The 21,125-nt window shown below is 52.3% G+C and overlaps 5 protein-coding genes and 1 non-coding gene across 8 annotated transcripts; 5 read left to right on the top strand and 1 right to left on the bottom strand.

The window, feature by feature from the left end:
- The first annotated feature begins 112 nt into the window (after nt 1-112).
- pclaf (PCNA clamp associated factor) lies at nt 113-1,546 on the top strand. The gene is made up of 4 exons (XM_028430446.1): nt 113-229; nt 691-774; nt 866-1,046; nt 1,389-1,546. The coding sequence occupies exons 1-4, from the start codon at nt 184-186 to the stop codon at nt 1,429-1,431; spliced, it is 354 nt and encodes a 117-aa protein (XP_028286247.1). The 5' UTR covers nt 113-183; the 3' UTR covers nt 1,432-1,546.
- A 218-nt stretch (nt 1,547-1,764) lies between these two features.
- fcsk (fucose kinase) lies at nt 1,765-8,868 on the top strand. The gene is made up of 23 exons (XM_028431413.1): nt 1,765-2,406; nt 2,606-2,757; nt 2,895-2,945; nt 3,021-3,146; nt 3,283-3,355; nt 3,442-3,539; nt 3,616-3,696; nt 3,912-4,031; nt 4,347-4,494; nt 4,779-4,885; nt 4,958-5,059; nt 5,175-5,348; nt 5,438-5,511; nt 5,597-5,952; nt 6,033-6,255; nt 6,348-6,514; nt 6,583-6,810; nt 7,240-7,383; nt 7,451-7,570; nt 7,651-7,838; nt 7,916-8,015; nt 8,235-8,458; nt 8,729-8,868. The coding sequence occupies exons 1-23, from the start codon at nt 2,325-2,327 to the stop codon at nt 8,804-8,806; spliced, it is 3,216 nt and encodes a 1,071-aa protein (XP_028287214.1). The 5' UTR covers nt 1,765-2,324; the 3' UTR covers nt 8,807-8,868.
- Nucleotides 8,869-9,778: 910 nt separating this feature from the next.
- Nucleotides 9,779-11,942, bottom strand: commd9 (COMM domain containing 9). The gene is made up of 6 exons (XM_028431414.1): nt 11,800-11,942; nt 11,417-11,533; nt 10,633-10,772; nt 10,494-10,528; nt 10,299-10,402; nt 9,779-10,229 (listed from the first exon to the last, which is right to left on the bottom strand). Exons 1-6 carry the CDS (start codon nt 11,851-11,853, stop codon nt 10,098-10,100), a joined length of 582 nt encoding a protein of 193 aa, XP_028287215.1. The 5' UTR covers nt 11,854-11,942; the 3' UTR covers nt 9,779-10,097.
- Nucleotides 11,943-12,397: 455 nt separating this feature from the next.
- sh3gl3b (SH3-domain GRB2-like 3b) lies at nt 12,398-15,336 on the top strand. Of its 3 annotated transcripts, XM_028431123.1 has the most exons (10): nt 12,422-12,477; nt 12,813-12,881; nt 12,971-13,043; nt 13,116-13,259; nt 13,331-13,464; nt 13,532-13,690; nt 13,805-13,908; nt 14,312-14,427; nt 14,506-14,559; nt 14,635-15,336. In XM_028431123.1, exons 1-10 carry the CDS (start codon nt 12,427-12,429, stop codon nt 14,844-14,846), a joined length of 1,116 nt encoding a protein of 371 aa, XP_028286924.1. In that variant the 5' UTR covers nt 12,422-12,426; the 3' UTR covers nt 14,847-15,336. The 3 variants fall into 3 exon arrangements, with proteins under 3 accessions (XP_028286923.1, XP_028286924.1, XP_028286921.1); XM_028431122.1 differs by having other exon boundaries at nt 12,398-12,445; nt 14,506-15,336; XM_028431120.1 differs by having other exon boundaries at nt 14,506-15,336.
- A 2,458-nt stretch (nt 15,337-17,794) lies between these two features.
- zgc:114188 (40S ribosomal protein S17-like) lies at nt 17,795-21,014 on the top strand. Its single transcript, XM_028431882.1, has 5 exons — nt 17,795-17,871; nt 18,509-18,660; nt 18,916-19,021; nt 20,002-20,067; nt 20,893-21,014. The coding sequence occupies exons 1-5, from the start codon at nt 17,869-17,871 to the stop codon at nt 20,968-20,970; spliced, it is 405 nt and encodes a 134-aa protein (XP_028287683.1). The 5' UTR covers nt 17,795-17,868; the 3' UTR covers nt 20,971-21,014.
- On the top strand, nt 18,707-18,836 carry LOC114452781 (small nucleolar RNA SNORA71). Its single transcript, XR_003672358.1, has one exon. It is a non-coding gene; the product is annotated as a small nucleolar RNA SNORA71 (small nucleolar RNA).
- Nucleotides 21,015-21,125: the final 111 nt, after the last annotated feature.

The following is a 21,125-nucleotide window of genomic DNA, read 5'->3' as shown; positions in this document are numbered from 1 at the left end:
CAAACATTAACCAGATGGGGCAGCATCGTGTCCTCCGCGTCCCTCCGAGCAGCAGGCAGAGAAGAAGAAATCTCCCGCCCCATCCGCTCTTCTTTTTAAACCGAGGCGGGAGGCGGCGGCCCGTCAGTCCGCGCGCCGCGTTCACCGCTGGAGCTTCGCCTCTCTGCTCAGGTCGCCGTGAAGATGGTGAGAACAAAAGCCGACAGCGTCCCGGGATCCTACAGAAAAGGTACCGACACACAGCCCGCCTCGTCCTGAAGCAGCCTGTGAGCCGCGTTCGGCTCTGAACAGGTGAACTTTAAACGAGCCTTGTAACAGCAGCCTCCCGCCAACATGGAGGCTGCGCCGCCTTCTCTAACGAAGGCTGGAAAGTGGTTCGAGCTGGTGTCATGGTGGCATCATCGCTAGTTACTGTTGTCTTTGAATGTTCTGCTCACTCCTCCGTGTTGTTGTCCGCTCGCTCTCCCAGACCTGCGGCTAGTTTCCCGCAAACTGGCGCCAGTTTTGAGCGCTGCAGCGCCGCGTTGTGCGCTCCTGTCATTGTTACCGAGTTACAGGCGGTCATCTCTCCGTGTGTAAAGCTCACCCCACAGCGTCCTAAACATGTGGACTCTGCCCCTGAGCCGCACCTGTGGTCAGACCGTCATGGACGCTGCTTCCTCTGTAACTCCGCTTGGTTTTTACTTGCAGCTGTTGCAGCCTCTGCTCCCAGGAAGTCTTTGGGTTCCAGCTCAGCAAACGCTGCCTCCTGCAGCAGCCAGGCCACCACACCGGGTCAGTCTCTCACACACACACACACACACACACACACACACACACTCGCTGCATATGTGATCAGTTCTGACATGGAGTTTGTCGTTAACAGCAAAGAACAAATATGCTGGTGGTAACCCAGTGTGTCCTCGTCCCACCCCCACCTGGCAGAAGGGCATTGGGGACTTCTTTGGTGGGCCCCCCAGGAAGCCTGAGAAGGAGAACCAGGTGCCCCAGGTGGTGGAGGATGATGAGGAGGCTGGTGGCAGCGGGATGTCAAAGGCCAGGTGGAAGTATGTTTGCAGCATGGGGTGTAGAAGGCGGGTTGTTGGGGTTTGTTTTTGGTAGTCGGGTGGTTCGGTGTGGTCCCGTCCCTCTACATTAGATCTCTGCAGTAAGCCCCAGGAAAACTACGGTGTAGTAGTTAAAGGAGTCTGATGTAATGGAGGGAAGGGTTAGACAGTGGAAACTCTCAAAATGACACTTTTAAGAGCTCCAAGAGCTGGAAGGTTTCAGGCTGCGCTGGGTTCTGTGATAAGCGGATAACATGAGAGCAGAGTCCCCCCCAGCATCAATAGATGGTCACATGATTACAGTGAGTCTTCTTTCTAACCTCTGGTTTTGTCCACCTGCAGGTCCAGGCCGCTGCCGGCGGAGGATGAGGAGGAAGACGACTGAATGATGAAGCTGTGCCTGTTGGTTCCTGCTTGTTGACATTTTAATGTACATCTGTATATAATTTCAGCTCAATTCTCGTTGTATAGTTCATTAAACTTTTTTTAATTGTTTTTAACCTGCAGTGCTTCTGATCATTTATTTAAAGGGTATTTGGTCCAAACTCTGCTGCTAATACCTGGTGAAAGATTAAAGTGACATCTAGTGGTGATGATGTACCCAGGGTGTGTGGTACACATGTTTTAGTGACTGCTGGGTCAGGTGGTTCTGTAACTATTGGGGGCTTGGACAGTCATTCAAACAAAGTCTGACGTTATAAAGCCGAGGCGCGTCATCGGTCACGTGGTTTTCCTCTAAGCTGCTGCTTCCACCTCGAACCTTCAATCACAGCGTCAGGTCAGGTGACCATCACCAGTAACCTCCCGTTCTTTGGGCCGCAATGCATGACGGTACGTATTGCTAATTGAAGTGACCATCAGATGGACGCTACTTTTATGATGCATTGTGGGATACATCGATGGCCCTATACGGGGTCTGTAATTCCTCACCAAGAATTTAGACAGCACCACAAAATGGCGGAGGCTCTACACAGGGCCATGAGAGGTGGTTAGGGGGTGATTTCAGACAGCCTGCACCCACAGTCCCGCCCCTCTGAGAGGTCCGAAGGTTAACATTTAACGCCGTGGTGAGTAGCTACGGAAGCTCACGCAGGAGAACAGGAAACAGCCGTGACGTCTGTATTCTCCGATTTATGAACATGCCGCCTCCGTCAGGGCTGAATACCGCAGTTTAACAGGGTTCCTTGGGTTTCTCTCTCTACGCCTGTGTGTGTGTGACCATCCTCCGGGTGTTTCAGGACTTTTAGGGCATCACGAGCAGCTGCTGGCCGTCAGAAGATGGCGGACAGCGGCGGGCACCAGTGGACGGTGGTCGTCCTGACCTGCCAGCACAAAGACAGTGTGTACTCTTTTCAGAGAGGTGAGGATCATCCACTCATTTCACGATCTTTGGCCGTACTGCACTTACACCCCGCGGCCGCTGGGTGCCGCTGATGAGTTTTACATGAATGAAATGGTGCGTTTAAGGTCACTCATTATTGTCGGATGTGGACACAAAACAAAAACACGTCTCAGTTTAAACACAGTCCAGTAACAGCCTGCCTGTGTGTGTGTGTCAGAGCTGGAGTTGCGGCAGCAGCGTGGCACTCTGTCCCCAGGCGCGGTGGTTTTGACGGTGCAGGACCGCCAGGAGCCGCTGGGCAGTGGAGGGGCGACGCTGAACGCTCTGCTGGTGGCTGCTGAGCACCTGAGCAGCAGAGCTGGACACACTGTGAGTGGCACTGTGCGGTGTGCGTGTGACGCTGTGCGGTGTGTGTGTGACGCTGTGCGGTGTGTGTGTGACGCTGTGCGGTGTGTTGGCGGGTCACAGCACTCGGTGGGGCTCAGACGTGTTCTGTGTGATTGAAGGTGGTGACAGCGGACGTCCTGGATGAAGCTCACATCCTCATCCTGCACACGGTGAGCCCACCGCCGCTCAGTGCGCTCTGTTTGTTGTTGTTCAGTGATGATGATGATGATGATGATGACCTGCAGGGCCGTGACTTTCCCTGGAGCTCCTGCAGCAGAGCGTTCTGCTGGCTGCCCCACGAGAACCCCGACCAGACAGTCCAGGCCCCGGTCTGCTGTGTGGACCTGCTGCTGGACCGCCTCAGCAACCAGGTCGACTTATGACAAACCAGATCAGAAAGATGGTCGTACAGACACTTGTCCTGATTGTGGGACACCGCAGGGCTGTATGCTGGGCCCCTTCACTGCCATCCATTAAACACTGTCTGGCTTCCTGTCTTTGACTCAGATCTGTCCTGGTTCTCCTCCTGGAGTTTGGGTCTGCAGCACCGACATGATCCTCAGCGTGCCGCCTGACTTTGGTCAGTGTCTGTCAGGAGGAGTGTTTGTCCATGGTCGTGGTTTGTGATGTAACGCACTAAACTCTGTGTGTGTGTGTGTGTGTCAGTTCTGTCCTGGGAGGGGTTCTCTGGTGTTCGGGTCTTGGCGTTACCAGGTGACATCTCCTATGCGACCAATCATGGAGTGTACCTGTGCGACCAGCAGGTGCTCCTTCACTCAGTCTGTTTCCCTCTGCTGTGGTTGATTCATTGATGATCAGCTGATTGATAATGTTTTGCAGGGCGGCGTCAGGGACATCATCTACAGAGGAACAGAGGAGCAGATCCAACAAGCTGTGATGGCTGATGGGAAAGTCCCTCTGGTGCGTCCTCCATGTTGTCCTTAAGTGCTCCCTCTGATGGTTTGTCGGTGCCTGTCTCAGTGATGCTAGCTTACGTGCTAACACAGAGGAAAACAGCTGGATGCTAAATTAGCCGACTAGCTGTTTGCAAAGGACGCCATCAGCTGATGATTGGCGGGCTGTAATGGCTGATATGTCTGAATGCGGCAGAGCTGATGTGATGTGTCGCTCAGCAGGTGTCGGGTCCGGTCTTCTTCAGCCGCTCTGTGTCAGAGAAGTTACTGCAGACTCACGTCACTCCTCCTCTGGACGGCTGCACCTACCTGGGCCTGGACTCTGGAGCTCCGCCCCTCCAGGTGCTTATCAGCTGATCACACTTCCACTCCTCAGAATGGAAGATTCTTTGTTTCAGAACATGTGTGTAACGTAAAGATTAAAAATCATGGAGACATGAGGAAAAAGATATAATAAATTAATTCTATTGAAAATCTTAGATATTAAATAATGTTAAATGTTTGATTTAATCTTTAATGACTAAATGATGAAAGTGAAAGTGTTAAAAAAAAAATTGACCCATTATAAGAACAAATCTGAGGTGGAAGCTCTCTGGTCCGTTGACGTAGAACCTGACCTGATGGTTCTGCTGACGGTTGCCATGCTGTCCTCCTTAGGTCTCGCTCTTCCTGGACGTGTTGAAGTGTCTTTGCTCAGATGTGACTCAGGATCAGTTTGTCAACGAGGCGCGACCACAGGGGGCGGCGGTGAGGAGCGGCAGGATGGAGCTGTGGAGGATCCTGAGAGGAGCGCCGCTCAGTCTGGGTCAGAGCCAGTTTTGTGTGTTTTGTAGATGTAGGAGCAGCCATGGAGCACCCGCCATGATGCAGCTGACACGTGCTAAGCAACAGCTGATGACATGTTACTGTCCAAACTTGACATCAAAGATGGTCAGAATCTCTTAATGTGTTTTGATCCACTGAGACTCTGACACAGCGCCCCCATGTGGACACTGTGTAACTCAAGTTTATATACAGCAGCTATGATCAGCCAGACCTTCTTAGGTCAAAGGTCATCCTCAGCTTATCACAACTCTGTCACCCTCACAGTGCACATCCCCGGTGGTCGCTATGACTACCTGACTCTGTCTGGGAAGCAACATGTGGACAGGCTGACCTGTGATTGGACGGACAGGAACACGCTGTCTCACATCCAGGTGACGCATCAGCCGTCTGAATACCAAAGCTGATTAATGTCTGTGAGCACTAACGGCTTCCTGTCCTGTCAGAGAGAGAGCGCCGTGAGCAAAGGAGCTCGGGTGATCAACAGCGTCCTGCAGGGAGATGTTGCTGTGGCAACCGGTGCAGTGGTGCAACACTGCCACCTACAGGTCAGGAGGAGTCCATGACGTTTGTAAGAAAATGATTTCACGTTTATTTTAGTAAGAGAGAGAGAGTAATGTTTGAGTTTGTGTTGAGGAGTTATACATTCATACATTCCTCCAGGGTCCTCTGGACATCCCGTCAGGCTGCCTGCTGTCGGGTCTCAAGCTGTCGACATCAGCGTGCCTCAGACGGCTGGCACTCAGCAGTGACATCATCATCCAGGGACATCGAATCGAGCTGGGCGAGCTGCGGTTGAGTGTCTTCACTGTGATGGGAGCACACGACGACCTGCAGGTAAACCAGAAACACAGAGTTCACAGAGCTAAACACGAGGACCATGTGACCCTTCTGTCTGTCCTTCTCCTCCTCCTCCTCCTCCTCAGGTCTCCTCTGACCACAGCAGCGCCTCCTTCCTGAACCAGAGATGGTCCCTGTTCTACAGTAGGACAGGAATACAGTAGGACATTTTTAACATATATTTTTATTTTTTTACCAATCCAAAGGTAACCCCTCCTTTCCTTTTCTCCTCCTCTCCTCTTCAGACCAGAGGAGCTGTGGATCAGAGGAGAGCAGCACTCCCTCCTGAAGGCTCGTCTGTTCCCGGTCCTCCACCCCAGGGGAGGTGCTGTGGGACTGGAGGAAGGCGTTGGCTGGCTGCTGGGGCAGCCCGGCTGCCTGCAGCGGTGGAGGGAGGCGTGGAGGCTGTCTCTGATGGAGGTGCTGTCACTCACCCATCAGGAGGTGGAGCTCCAGTGGAGGGAGGAGTTGCTCTTCCTGGCAGGGCAGGGGAGGGTGACGGACAGTCTGAGGAGCTGCACGGACCTCTGCCTGCTGCCGTGCTTCAGGGCGGCGGTGCTGGGTGGCCAGCAGGGGGTGCTGCTGGAGACTCTGGACGGTGGTGAGACCTCAGATAAATAAAAACATTTCTCAGACACGATGAATTGCAGTAATGACGTGTCGTATGTTTGGACATAAAAGTGTTGGCGGGGAGCTGGGAGCAGGGGGTGGAGCTAGGCGTGGCCGCTCGCTGTCTCTCCTGCATAGCCGATGTGCTGGTGTGCATGGCGGAGGGGCGGGGTGGTCTGAGGAGTGGACCAGCAAATAATGAGGCCTGGAGCTCCGCCTATGTCCTGCTGGAGGAGGGTAACCTGCTGGGCGGCATCCAGGCCCTCGCCGTGCAGAGGCAGCACTGGCTCAGCAGGTGAGCTTCATCATGTGCGTCTCGCTCAGTGCCACCATGTTGGTGGCTGTGTGATGGCCTCTGTTACTGGCCTCTGTTACTGCCCTCTGCAGGCCGGACCTGCTCGTCAGGGCAGCGAGGCACTACGAGGGCGCCGGACAGGTGCTGCTTCGACAGGCTGTGATGTCATCACAGAAGTTCATCTCTATTGGTCAGGGAGAGGTCCCACCCCTTGGTGAGTGGCAGGAAGTGCACTGTCCAGCTAGACTGGACCTTGCAGGTGAGTCCTGATCTGTTGGTTACCATAGCGACTGGAGGTGTGGTGGATAAATGTGATTCATGTTCCAGGCGGCTGGAGTGACACTCCGCCCATCGCCTTCGAGCACGGCGGCTCTGTGACCAACATCGCAGTGATGGTTGATGGGAAGCGTCCTATTGGTGCCAGGGCCCGTCGTATCCCAGAGCCCCGCCTCCTGCTAGTCAGCCACACTGGTGGACGGGACAGTGCGGTTGCCACGGAGACAGTGTGTGACAGTCTACATGACCTGAACGACCACTGTCAGCCTCACGCTCCTGGTACTAACAGTCAGACAGGTTAAAGTTAAAGAGGTGCAGCGGAAGGCCTGAGGCGTGTGTGTGTTACAGGAGCCCTGCTGAAGGCGGTGTGTGTGTGTGTGTGTGTTACAGGAGCCCTGCTGAAGGCGGTGTGTGTGTGTGTGTGTGTGTGTGTGTGTGTGTTACAGGAGCCCTGCTGAAGGCGGTGTGTGTGTGTGTGTGTTACAGGAACCCTGCTGAAGGCGGTGTGTGTGTGTGTGTGTTACAGGAGCCCTGCTGAAGGCGGTGTGTGTGTGTTACAGGAACCCTGCTGAAGGCGGTGTGTGTGTGTGTGTGTTACAGGAGCCCTGCTGAAGGCGGTGTGTGTGTGTTACAGGAGCCCTGCTGAAGGCGGTGTGTGTGTGTTACAGGAGCCCTGCTGAAGGTGGTGTGTGTGTGTGTGTGTTACAGGAGCCCTGCTGAAGGCGGTGTGTGTGTGCAGCGACCTAGTGTCTCTGGCCTCCCAGCAGCCTCTGGGGCATCAGCTGATGCAGAGGTGGGGCGGAGGGGTGGAGCTCCACAGCTGGTCGGAGCTGCCGACTGGATCAGGCCTGGGTGAGAAACCGACCAAAACCACATCAGCAGCAGGAGAGCCGAGCCTGACCAGCGTGTGTCCCTGCAGGTACCAGCAGCATCCTGGCGGGGGCGCTGTTGGCTGCAGTCTACAGATGTACAGGTCAAACCTACGACACAGACTCCCTGATCCACGCCGTCCTCTTCCTGGAGCAGATTCTCACCACTGGTACAGACACTCTGACCGCACCTCCCCCTGCTACACCTCTTCCTACTCCTTCCTGATTCTTATTCTCCTCCCTTTTTCAGGTGGAGGCTGGCAGGATCAGGTGGGAGGTCTGGTGGGCGGAGTTAAAGTGGGTCGTTCAGGTGCATCTCTGCCCCTGCAGGTGAAGGTGGAGCGGCTCCATCTTTCAGAGGAGTTCTTGGTTTCTTTGGAGCAGCACCTCCTGCTCGTCTACACCGGCAAGACGAGGCTGGCTCGGAACCTGCTGCAGGTCTGGACCTTCATAGCTGTTCACAGCGGTGTGTCTGACTCATGATGAGGATGAGGATGATGAGGGTTTTTCTGCAGGATGTGGTCCGCAGCTGGTACAGTCGTCAGCCTGCGATGGTCCAGAACGCTCAGCAGCTGGTGTCCAACTCAGAGGAGAGTGCCCGAGCTTGTTCAGAGGGTGAGAGACTGGAGGTGCTCTAAACTACAACTCCCAGAATGCACTGGGCAAACAGCTGATCAGAGTCATTATAGTGAGGTTAAACTGATTACAGACTCTGTAGTTGTTTCTTCCTGTTTCCAAGGAGAAAAGTTACATTCATGAGAAAACTGTGAGCAGGCTGCAAGCAGGCCCTGGTCTCTGTGTTGACCGTCTGCTTGCTTACTGTTGATGCTGCAGGCTCTCTGCTCAGACTGGGCCGGTGTCTGGATCGCTCCTGGCAGCAGAAGAAGCTGATGGCTCCCGGCTGTGAGCCGACCTCAGTGAGGGCCATGATGGACGCCCTCAGGCCGCTGGTCCTGGGTCAGAGCCTGGCAGGCGCCGGAGGTGGCGGCTTCCTCTATGTGCTGACCCGGGAGCCTCACCAACAGGAGGCGGTGCTGCGCATCCTTAACAACATGCCGGTAAAAACCATGACCTTCCGGGTCAGTGATGTCAGAGAGACAGACACAGACAGAGAAACAGACACAGACAGACAGACAGACACACACACAGAGACACAGACACACTCAGAGAGAGACAGACAGACAGACAGACACAGACACACTCAGACAGACAGAGACACACAGAGAGAGACACACACACACACAGACACACACAGACAGGATGCCATCAGAGCAGGACCAGCTGTGATCCACTGATGTTCATCCTGTGCTGCTGACGTTGTGTTTCAGGGCCTGGGAGACTTCAGCGTTCACTCGGTGCAGCTGGACATGGACGGGATCACCGTCCTCCCTCCGTCCTTCACCTAGCGGCTGCTCAGAGCTGCTTACACTGCTTCCTTTTCAGCGTTGCTGGTGGGACAGCGGCACATTCTTTCTATGAAGAATTTTTTTTTAAAAAGACTTTCAGACGGAGGCGGGCCTGATGTGGGCCACGGGCCTTAGGTTGGGCAGCCGTGCTTTGAAGCTGGCAGACAGAGAACAGAGGGACTTGATGTGTCTGCTAATGACTGATCTGTGGAGCTGATGTGTTTTAGGAATGTGTGCTTCTAATAAACAGATCTGAGTTAAATAACTGAGCTCAGAGACACACAGACCCACCACTGTGTGTGTGTCTGTGTGTTTTCATTCAGTCTGTTAGGTCACTTCCTGCCTCAGCTGTTATGTTCATCCTGAAAAAAGGGAAGAAACACACAGACCTGATGTGAGTGTCTGAGCGGCCTGTGGGTGGCACTGCCTGCTGCTGAAACAAGGCTGTGACGGACACGCCATGTTTTTATTTATCAAAAAAAAAACAGAAAACACATGTTTTATCTTTAGGCGAGTTATTTAGTCCAATTAACAGACTCAGATATTAGAAGTATTTTATGTGACACACACACATCATGCCATGAAATGCATGATGTCGTAGGTGTACACAGGTCAGAGGAAAGGGCGGAGTCCTCCTCTTGTGTGTCAGGTAACCCTGTACCGGTGGTACCGGACCTTAAAGCCTCGTTGTGGCCTTCTGCAGGTCACAGTGCCCACACATATAGTAGCCCTGTGAATGTGATCATCTTCAGCGTGCTGACAGCCAGGGCGAATAAAGGGGAGCAGTGGTCAGCCTGTGGAGGTCTGGAGGAGGAGCTGCGGGTCCACCTGTAGACCCTCAGGCATGAAACCCGACCAGGATCAGCCTCCAGGCGTCTGCAGCTGCTGTCCTCTCATATGTTGTTGTTTACACAGACGTCAGAAAGGTATTTTCATATTATGATGTTCATCAGCTCAGTAAACACTCAGACCTGCTGCTCTTTGTTTTATTTATTCATAATATGACGGACACTTCTCACCCTCCACAGCCGCCATCTTGTATTCACAGCGGGGTGTAGGAGGAGCACATGAAGGTGAAGGCACACTCCTGTTTGGAGGTTCATTCTGCAGCAGCTAGCATTAGCTTGTAGATTAGCCAGTGAAATGTTGCTGTCGTCAGGCGAGGAGCGGATGGCACAGTTACAGATCATGTTTATGTGTCCACAACAGTCAAGATGGCGGCAGCCTCCGCCTCCAACATATTTGATCCTCAGTCTCTGCACAGAGGGGAGAGGCGGTGACGCGTCGCCCTTTACTTCCCAGCAACAACAGAGAGCTGGTCTCTGATGCGTCCCAGTCCATCCAGTATGGTGTCCAGAGACTCCCTGCTGAGCTCCACTGTAACCGTGGAAACCGCCGTGCCCTCTGCTGATGGATCCTCCATCTGTAAATGTGTGTGAGATTATTCAGCTGCCACAGAGTGGTCACATGACCTCAGCAGGTTCACACTCACCTTCAGCTGAACCAGGCAGGTCGGCACCGACATCCGGCTGACAGAGTCCGAGCTGGTCACCATGTCCACTCTCCAGTCCAGGTCCTTCAGCTGAGGAAGGGAGACTGCGCACACACACAGAGGACAGCAGTCTTTGTGAGGACATTTTCTTCTCATGCTCTTAGTCTGTCCTAAACATCCTGGATGTGTCCTCACCCTGTTCACTGAGAGCTTCTGTCCTCCATGTTGGGCTGAAAAACAGCAGAAGGAGACGCGACGCATCATTACAGTGACCTCACAGAGTTTTTGTCCTGACACTGTCTCTGCACCAGCAGGACATTCTGGTGGATCTGACCTGTTCTCCAGCAGGATCTTGGTGATGAGGTTCTTCAGGTTGGAGTGGAAGGATTCTGGGAAGATGGCGAGGATCTGTTCGGGTGAGCTGAGGTTGTGGAAGAGGACGTGATGGGACAGAGCATGTAGGGACTGGACCAGCTGTGGGAGAGGACACATGGTTCAAAGAAAGCATCGACACTAAGACACACTCATCTTCTAATAATTACGATGTTTGAGGCTTTCTTCTTGTCCTACGTGGCACATTTGATTCCATCCGGCATTTTGTGATGTCACAGCATGTCCCAGATGTATACAAACAGTGTGTGTGTGTGAGAGAGAGAAAGAGAGAGACACCTGTGTCTGTGTGTGTGTCTGTGTGTGTGTCTGTGTGTCTGTCTGTCTGTGTGTCTGTGTGTGTGTGTGTCTGTCTGTCTGTGTGTGTCTGTGTCTGTCTGTGTGTGTCTGTGTGTGTGTGTGTCTGTGTGTCTGTCTGTGTCTGTGTGTGTCTGTGTCTGTCTGTGTGTGTGTGTGTCTGTCTGTGTGTCTGTGTGTGTGTGTGTCTGTGTCTGTGTGTGTCTGTGTCTGTCTGTGTGTGTCTGTGTGTGTGTGTGTCTGTCTGTGTGTGTCTGTGTGTGTCTGTGTCTGTCTGTGTGTGTCTGTGTGTGTGTGTGTGTCTGTCTGTGTGTGTGTGTGTGTGTGTGTGTGTGTCTGTGTGTGTGTGTGTCTGTGTCTGTCTGTGTGTGTCTGTGTGTGTGTGTGTCTGTCTGTGTGTCTGTGTGTGTGTGTGTCTGTGTGTGTCAGACCTGCGCCGCCTGGCCTGCAGGGATGCTGAGTGTGGCCGCGGTGCTCTCAGTCAGCCGGCGGCTCGTCCCTCTGTGACTCTGGACACAAACGTCCCTCACAGCGTCTTTAGACGGAGCCTGAAGCAGAGACACAGTCAACAGCAAAACAACAAACAAGAACAACAAGCAGCTGATCCACGGTTCGATCCACGGTTCGATCCTACAGGAGGTCAATCAGCTTTTCACGGGATTTTGAGCATCTTTAGCTCACCGAGAATCACGCTCATGCTAACAGGCTAACTGGCTAACACAGCGCTAACACGGTGTTTATTTGTTGTGCCGTAAAGCAGAACCGAACAGAGCCAATGTGACAGGCCGAACCTGTCAGCAGGAAGCAGCGGTACCTTCAGCAGAAGCTGTAAGTTGCTGAAATCCTCGCAGGACGGCGCGGCGGCCATGTTGACATGTGACAGTGACCGGTCATGTGACACGTACAAACCGAGCCGCAACTGCTCACGGGAAATGGAGTACCACAGAAAGCGAGAAATAACTATTGAATTCAATTCACAACAACTAATGTGTGTTAATAACGAACACGGAGCTGTGGGTCATGTGACAAAGACGAAGGAACGGCAGCAGACGTAACACACCACGTATCACTCCGCCGATCTGAAGCCGCGGCTGCTCTGAAGTTAGAAACATAAAATACACTCAGCGTCACGTGACACATGTTTACAGTAACCTACAGGTGTGAGACGCCCTCTGACGTCACGGCCACATACACCAATGGGCTGCGAGTCACTGAGAATAAACATCATTCATAAGAACAGTGATTATTGAGGCTGCAGAGTGATTTCATAATAAGAAGAATAAAAGCAGCAGGCCTCGGTCCTGGTCTGGGTCGTGGTCCTCGTCCTGGTCCTGGTCCCGGTCCTGGAAGCGTTTCGCCGCAGTGACTCTGCGGGGGACGGAGCGTCTCAGAGGGATGGAGGCTGTCCGCATGCGGCAGGAGCTCCGCTGATCTCCGGCGGATGAAGATGTCTGTCTCCGGTATGAAGAAGCAGCTCCACAAGGCCAGCCAGGTACGCGGGCTGGACCGGGCCGGGCCGAACCGAGCCGGGGTAACTTGGCCTGATTTTAAGGCTGAGAGTCCTGTTTCACTGCGACACGCGGCCTGCTGCTCACACCGATCAATCCGCTGCAGTAAATCAGTGAGAGCCGGGCACCCCGCTGTTCGGTCCCGTCACAGCTCTGATACGTTCATTGATCAGTCAGTTCTGTATCAATACCTTCAGTCAGTTTGTGTCAGTTGTTGTTTTTCCTGTTTACAAAGAGTTTTGTGCTGCTGAAGTGTGCGTGTGCTTCGCTGTGTGTTGCTGTGGTGACGTGGTCACTGTCTCCTCCTCTGACCTTCCAGCTGCTGAATGAGCGGCTGATGGGAGCAGAAGGAACCCGGCTGGACCAAGACTTCCTGAAGATGGAGAAGGTTTGAACTCGACACACACTGAAGACCTCCGTCTGACCCAAGCCCAGACTGACCCCTGCTGTGTGTGTGTGTGTGTGTGTGTGTGTCAGAGTGTCACAGTGATTCACGCTCTGCTGGCGGACCTGCTGACCAGAACCACGGAGTTCCTCCAGCCGAACCCAGGTACTGATCGGCCTTCAGTCCTGCAGCGTTCCCCTCCAGCCCCTGTAAAGCTCCTGTTCTCTGTCTCTGCAGCTTACAGAGCGAAACTGAGCATGCTCAACACCATGTCCAGGATCCGTGGGCAGGGCAGGGCGTCGGGGTACCCTCAGACAGAGGGCATGCTGGGAGACTGCATGCTGCACTATGGCCAGGAGCTCGGACAGGCCTCTGAGTTTGGTGGGACGTCCGTCCAGAAAGCTGGTGGCTGTGATCTGGGACTTCTGTGATGACTTGTCTCCTCTGTCCAGGTGGCGCTCTGGCTGGTGTGGGTGGAGCTCTGCAGCAGGTGGCCCAGGCCAGAGACACCCTGGATGTCAATGTCAAACGCACCTTTATCGACCCCCTGCAGGACCTCCACAACACGGAGCTCAAAGAGATCAGAGTGAGTCCCACTGGATCAGTCCAGACCGACACACACGCATGATGTGACCAAACACATGTCTCCTCAGTACCAGCTGAAGAAGGTGAACGGCCGGCGGCTGGACTTTGACTACAAGCGGAGACGACAAGGGAAAGTCCCTGCAGAGGAGCTGCGACAGACCTGGGACAAGTTCATCACCTCCAAAGAGCTGGCGGAGGGCAGCATGTTCCTGCTGCTGCAGAACGATGTGAGGTCACACTGACACACACACAGACACACACACAGACATACACACACGCAAACACACACGCAAACACACACAGACACACACACACACATCATGGCTGTGCTGCTCCCGCAGGTGGACCAGCTCAGTCATCTGGCAGCTCTGGTCACTGCGCTGCTCAACTTTCACCGCAACGCCCACCGCATCCTGCTGGGTCTCCATGGCAACCTGCAGGCCAGGTGAGTCTGGATTCAGCACCTGTGACATCACAGTGATTCTGGTGATTGACACTGTGGTCAGAGCTCTGAGGGAGTAGCCCAGTGGTCGTCTTCTTCCTCCTCCTCTTCCTCCTCCTCCTCCTCCTCCTCCTCCTCTTCATCCTCTTCCTCGTCCTCCTTTATCTCCTCCTCTTCCTCCTCCTCCTCTTCCTCCTCTTCCTCCTCTTCCTTTTCCTCCTCTTCCTCCTCTTCCTCCTCTTCCTCCTCTTCCTCCTCCTCCTCTTCCTCCTCCTCCTCTTCCTCCTCTTCCTCCTCCTCCTCCTCTTCCTCCTCTGTACCTTGTGTTTCAGTTCATTGTACAGTTTGTGACTCCATTTTGATCAAATAAATCCACCCATCAGTCTGTCTTCATCTGTGGAAACAGACTGACGGCTGCCAGCAACAAGCCTGAGCGGCGGTTCAGGTCCACAAACGTCCGGGTCAGGACTGAGCACAGCAGCAGCATCAGACTTCTCCACCGGCCGTCTGCAGCTCCTTCAGGTTTTATTATCTTTATGTTTCAGAAATGTTTCTCATGTTAGTTCTGTGTGCGATTTGTTTGCATCTGTTTCTGTGCAGGAGAGCCGCCCACGGTGTTACCGTCCAGACCCAGCAGCCCCATCCCCTGCTACGGTAAGACAAGGCACAGACATACAGAAATGACACAGGACATCCCAGAAATCAACTGTCCTGGTGTCTCTGGCCCAGCTGACAGTCAGCTGCTCCTGGATCAGCCATGTTGCCGGGCGTTGTACTCCTTCCTCCCAAACCACAAAGGCGAGCTGGGCTTCAATCAAGGTGACGTCATCGTCCTCACTGGCCAGGTTGATGCCAACTGGTACGAGGGCGTGCTGGGCGGTCGGTCGGGGCTCTTCCCGGTCAGCTACGTGGATGTGCTGGTGCCTCTGCCGTTGCCCTGAACACACAGAGCTCAGATCTGATTATATGCAAGTCCTCTGCTTCTGATGCTTCACGCAGTGAGTCACAGAGCGGAGGGCGGCCATAGTCCAGCTCCAGAGCAGCGCTCCCCAAAGGTTCTGTCTTCTTTGTAGACCTGTGTGGTTCTGTCGGTCTCAGTCAGACCCTCCCAGTCCAGGACCAGCAGTGTCCTCCGATTAGGACCCCCAAAGCGAGTGAAGTGGCAGCTCAGCAGGCTGCAGGTCTGATTCCTTCTGAAGAACTTTAGAGGCTTCCTGAGTCTGTCTAACACACAGGCGGGGATTTGTCATCACAAGTCACACAAACAAGCGCACAAAAAATCACAGCGGAACACAGGATGAACGTTTCAGTCAGGACGCAGCAGGCGGTCAAATAAAACCAGACACACACACAGTCCTCTGACAGACACACACACAGTCCTCTGACAGACACACACACAGTCCTTTGACAGACACACACCGTCCTCTAACAGACACACACACACAGTCCTTTGACAGACACACACACACACTGTCCTCTGACACACACACAGACACACCGTCCTCTGACAGACACACACACTGTCCTCTGAGAGACACACACACACACACCGTCCTCTGACAGACACACACACACACGGTCCTTTGACAGACACACACACACACACCGTCCTCTGACAGACACACACACACAGTCCTTTGACAGACACACACACACACACTGTCCTCTGACACACACACAGACACACCGTCCTCTGACAGACACACACACACAGTCCTTTGACAGACACACACACACACACTGTCCTCTGACACACACACAGACACACCGTCCTGTGACAGACACACAGACACACCGTCCTGTGACAGACACAGACACACCGTCCTCTGACAGACACACAGACACACCGTCCTCTGACAGACACACACACTGTCCTCTGAGAGACACACACACACACACCGTCCTCTGACAGACACACACACACACACACGGTCCTTTGACAGACACACACACACACACTGTCCTCTGACAGACACACACACACAGTCCTTTGACAGACACACACACACACACTGTCCTCTGACACACACACAGACACACCGTCCTCTGACAGACACACACACACAGTCCTTTGACAGACACACACACACACACTGTCCTCTGACACACACACAGACACACCGTCCTGTGACAGACACAGACACACCGTCCTCTGACAGACACACACACACACACACCGTCCTCTGACAGATACACACACACACCGTCCTCTGACAGATACACACACACCGTCCTCTGACAGACACACACAGTGAGATCTGAGACATTTGGGGACCTCTGCTCTGACAGCGTCTTCTCATGTGGACTGAATGTGCGATTTGTTTGTGAGGACATATTGTGTCCAGCTTCGCTCTGAGCTCACAGCTTCTGATGTCCTTTAAAGCAGCAGCCGCTCACGTTGTTACACTTCAGTGTGTGTTCCCTTTAAACAGCTACACAAACAGCCTTCACAGCTTCAGAGCACGAGCTGCTGCTGTGAGGTGATCGTCCTGTCTGTGTGACGGTGTGTGTGTTGGTGTGTGTTAATGTGTGTGACAGTGTGTGTGTTGGTGTGTGTTGGTGTGTGTTAATGTGTGTGTTCTGTTCAGGTGGGTTTTGTGTGACGCTTTCAGACTCAGGTGAGGCAGATGCTGAACAAACAGTGACACATGGATCAATCGCTGGTAAAGTTTCTGCTTTATATTCAAACAGATCCATTATTTACTGTCAGGGTTAATGAAAACAACATTTAGACAGGAAGTACCATCACATGCTGCTTTATTACAGTTCAGCCCTCAGACACTTTTCACTGAATAAAGCCTTTAAGGAGAATAAAACATGTATTTAAAGCTCAGAGGTGTGATGGAGAGCTGCTCCATAGACTGTATTATCTAAGATCTGTCCCTTTAATAGAAGACTAGTTAGAATATTAGCGCTCACATGAATGTAATGAATAATAACCTCTGTCTGCTCTTGTTGCAGTCAGCACAGACAGAACCGGTGTTCCTCTGAAGGGAAGCTGGTGCCACACATCAGAAGTTCCTCTGACTGTTGTAAACTCAGAATGTGTTTCTGCAATAATAAAGGCTGTCCTGTCTGACTGGCTGTTTTATTGAGTGTGTGGGACAGAAAGCGTCCTGTGAGTCAAATGAACGGCTTTTAACTGGGGCTAAGAAACGAGAGCACATTACTCCGATTTTAAAGTCATTGCACTGGCTCTCGATTCCTTTTCGCATTGATTTTAAAATTCTCTTATTTGTTTTTAAATCCCTTCATGGTCTCGCCCCTCAGTACATGTCTGACAGGCTCCAGCCCCACTGCCCTGCTCGCTCTCTAAGGTCAGCTGACCAGTCTCTCCTGGAGAAAACGCAGGGGGGACCGTTCCTTCTCTGTCGCAGGTCCGAAACTGTGGAACAAACTGCCTTTGCACCTTAGACAGATGGATTCTTTTATGGTTTTTAAGTCATCACTTAAAACATACCTTTTTACTCTGGCTTTTAACTCTGTTTGAGTTGTTGACTTTTACTTGTTTTATTGTTCTTACCCCTGACTGGTGCTTTTATTGTATGGTTTTATATTCCTATGTTTTATCAAACTTATATTTATTTTATTTCATTTTATTCTATTTTTTTAGTCAATTATTCTATGCTTGGTAGGCTGTGTACAGCACTTTGGCTGACCCTGTTGTCTTTTAAAAGGTGCTCTATAAATAAAGATGGATTGGATTGGATTGGAATGAACAGCAGATGATTGGATAATGAAACTCTGAGTTAAGCAAAAGATTAACAATGAATTTTAAACACAACCAATAAAGCAGAGCTGCAATAATCTAGAACCTAACATGTCGACCACGGAACACCCGCATGAGGTTGTTGCAGTTGCAGCCTCCGGCCGGCAGGGGTCGCTGCGGCGGCTGACGACCCGCGGGCGCGTTTAAACTTCCACCGGAAGTCTGCTTGTCCTCTTCTACCAGGCCGATCCAACATGGTGGGTATTTTTTTACGCTTCTAGCCGAATTATCCGAGACAATCACGGCGTTTTAACGGTGCATGTCCGCCGCTGATCTCAGCCGCGGACACCGGACGGTTAACTTAACACGGCACGCGCTGTATTGACCTTAGATTGCCCAAATGGAGCCTTTGTTCGCCCGTTTATGTTAGAGAGTCGCTGCTAACGGAGCCGCCGTCCGGCTGAATGAGTCGCGGTTTGTGTTCATGATTGTGTTGGTTTAGTTTCACGGTGAAGTCAGAGGAACACCGCAGAGGTGCCCGCAGGCACACAGGCGGTTAAATGGCGCACATATTCAACAGTCTGTGTCCCAGAGCTGCTCCAAACAGCGGAGTGTTAGCTAGCTTCACCTATGAAGCTAGCTAACACTCCAGTCGCCGAGCAGCGGGAGGTCGGGAGCGTTTTCCCCAGTTAACCTGTCGGTTCTGGGGATGATATCTGCGGGCCTGTGGAGACAGCAGGTGTTAGGACCGTGTGTTGGGTCGTATCATTAGACTCATAAAAGCTCACTGCATTGATTGTGTGTCAGTGTGTTCACCTGCAGTCAAAGCTGTAGTGCGCTCAGGAGCTGAGCGGTGAGGACGCTCCACAGTGACTGTGTATGTGGTGTCTGCAGGGACGAGTCAGGACCAAGACGGTAAAGAAGGCCGCCAGGGTCATCATTGAAAAATACTACACCCGGCTGGGAAATGACTTCCACACCAACAAGAGGGTGTGTGAGGAGATCGCCATCATCCCCAGCAAGAAGCTCCGCAACAAGATTGCCGGGTGAGTCTGTGCAAAGTGGAGGTGTGTGTGGTGTGTGTGTCTGCTGACCTGTATCGAAAGGTGATCGTGGCGTCCTCGTAGCCCGGTCATTTAAAAACTACAGGGAGATAAACCTGCAAGCCTTTCCCGTGTTTGAAGGACTGTCCGTTCCTGTCAGACCCTGGTGCTGTCAGACACGTGGAGGAGGGGTGTTTTCATGCTGTTCTGTGTACGTGCGGAGTCTGATGCCTGTGTGTGTGACCGATGCTTCTGCAGGTATGTGACACATCTGATGAAGAGGATCCAGAGGGGTCCAGTCAGAGGAATCTCCATCAAACTGCAGGAGGAGGAGAGAGAAAGGAGGGACAACTATGTACCAGAGGTCAGTGAAGGCATCGCCTGGTTTGCGGATTCAGTGCCCTGCTGTAGTGAGGGTGTCTGGATCTTCACTGTTTGAAGGTCTGCCGTGTTGTAGTCGTTTCCTGAAGTCCAGCTGAAGAGCTGATGAACCCTCCTCGGTGCAGCTGTGCTCAGAGTGATGCTGCTGGTACCTGAATGTGTCCAAATGTCTCCTAAATTCTGCACGTTGTGTTTATCTCCAGCTTAGAGGATCTGTGTTGCTCTGTTTACATGTGTACAGCCTGCACAGAAACGGCCTTCAGGTCTTTTAATACTCTGTTAGAGCCAACATTTAGCTGTTGGAGGATTTGAACTCAGACGAATGAAGGGATTGGAAGAAACCCGTGTTTTCATAAATGATGCATTCAAGGACCAGGTCTGTGAAAGTCTGGAAGTTCTGCCCTTCATTTTAGTTTTCTGTGACAAGGGTTTAACTGCTCGGGGTTCAGGGGGTTAACTGATGCGGAGGTGTTTCGGATCAAACTCTGCTCTGTGAGGTTTTCAGGTGTTGTCCTTCTTGTGGTGAGTTGAGGATTCATCAGGTGTAATGGGTGACATCGTGCTGACCTGAGGAGCAGCTGTAATGTTTCCTGTGTGCTGCCTGTCAGTCTGAGGGAAACGGCCTGAACTGTGTGTTCACCCTGTTTCAGAGGTGGTGGTGGCTCTCTGCTGCCACCTCACTGATAGCGTGTGTTGTCCTGATGTAAACGGAGGCGGCCGGGTTCTGTAGTGTCAGTCTGAAAGTTTAAAGCAGGCTGTTTGTTCAGGTGTCTGACATTAATGTTCAGTTCAAAGATGTGTGAGGAGGCTTTGTTCCACCTTTCATGTGACTTTGTGCACTGTTAAAAACTGTCTGCAGAAATATTAGAAATCCGTTGGTTTGTTTATCAGATGTGTGAGTGTGAGGGCTGTGCTGAGGGCTGTGATGGTGTGATGTTCTGACTCCTGTTTGTACTCGTCCAGGTTTCCGCTCTGGACCAGGAACTGATCGAAGTTGATCCCGACACCAAGGAGATGCTGAAGCTGCTGGTAAGTCCCTGAACAGTGACGGTGCTTCTGACTGCACAGGGGTTAATCTGCTTTTTAAACACGAACAAAGCGACAGGATGACGTATGGTGAACATATATTATTAACACACATGGAACAAAGGAAGCTTCTTCTCACTGTTAGCTGTTAATTTAACACAAACTGCAGTAAAGACGTGATGTTCAGCAAACTGGACGAGAAGCGCTGAGAGCTGGAGGATGTAAGCAAGCAGGCGTTTAATGATGTGCAGAATGTTTGAAGAGACCTTAGGGACAGTGGAGCTCGTTAGTGATATCACAGTGTTGGAGAAACACTGGAAGGATGTGAAGGACCCCGAATCCTCCTGAGGCTGAGTGTCCTCAGTCTGAGACATGGTTCCACGTCCAGAAGCTTCCATCAGCGAACTGTTTTATTGTTCCAGTTCAAAGAGGCACCAGCTCATTAATGGATGCAGTGATGAAGCTGCTGCCTCTGTGTGTGTGTCTGCCTGTGTGTGTGTGTGTGTGTGCGTGTGTGTGCTTGTCATCCAGTGAAAGTTTAGCAGGAACAGAAAGTTGTGCCTGCAGGAGAACCTTGACACAGACCGTAGCATGAAGTTATTTCTGAGTGTTTAGGATTTGTTCCAACATGACGGAACAGATGATCGAACAGCAGCCGGCTCTCACGGTGACACCCTGTTTAAGCACAGGTCCATTTGAAATGTGTGTGAGCCTCACTGAAAGACTCTGTGTGTCGACACTTCCTGTTTGCTTACATCATCCTACACGCCACATGTTTGAAGACTCGTCACGCCCTGCTGCTCTCTCACTCTGTCTCTCTGTCTTCAGGACTTCGGCAGCCTGTCCAACCTGCAGGTGACCCAGCCCACTGTGGGCATGAACTTCAAGCAGCCTCGAGGAGTGTAGACATGTGTAAAGTTTCATCCTAATAAAAGCCTTTTGGGACAAAATCCCTGTTTCTGCTGATTATCTGATGGCGTGCACACTGACGGCGGCCATGTTTAATCTGGACCTGTCTTCTGCTCCTGACATGTTCTGTGCTTAGAGTGAGTTTGTAATGC

Source organism: Parambassis ranga, chromosome 19 (genome assembly GCF_900634625.1).
Source record: "Parambassis ranga chromosome 19, fParRan2.1, whole genome shotgun sequence".
Classification (NCBI taxonomy): domain Eukaryota; kingdom Metazoa; phylum Chordata; class Actinopteri; family Ambassidae; genus Parambassis; species Parambassis ranga.
This window is presented reverse-complemented; position numbering and strand designations above follow the sequence as displayed.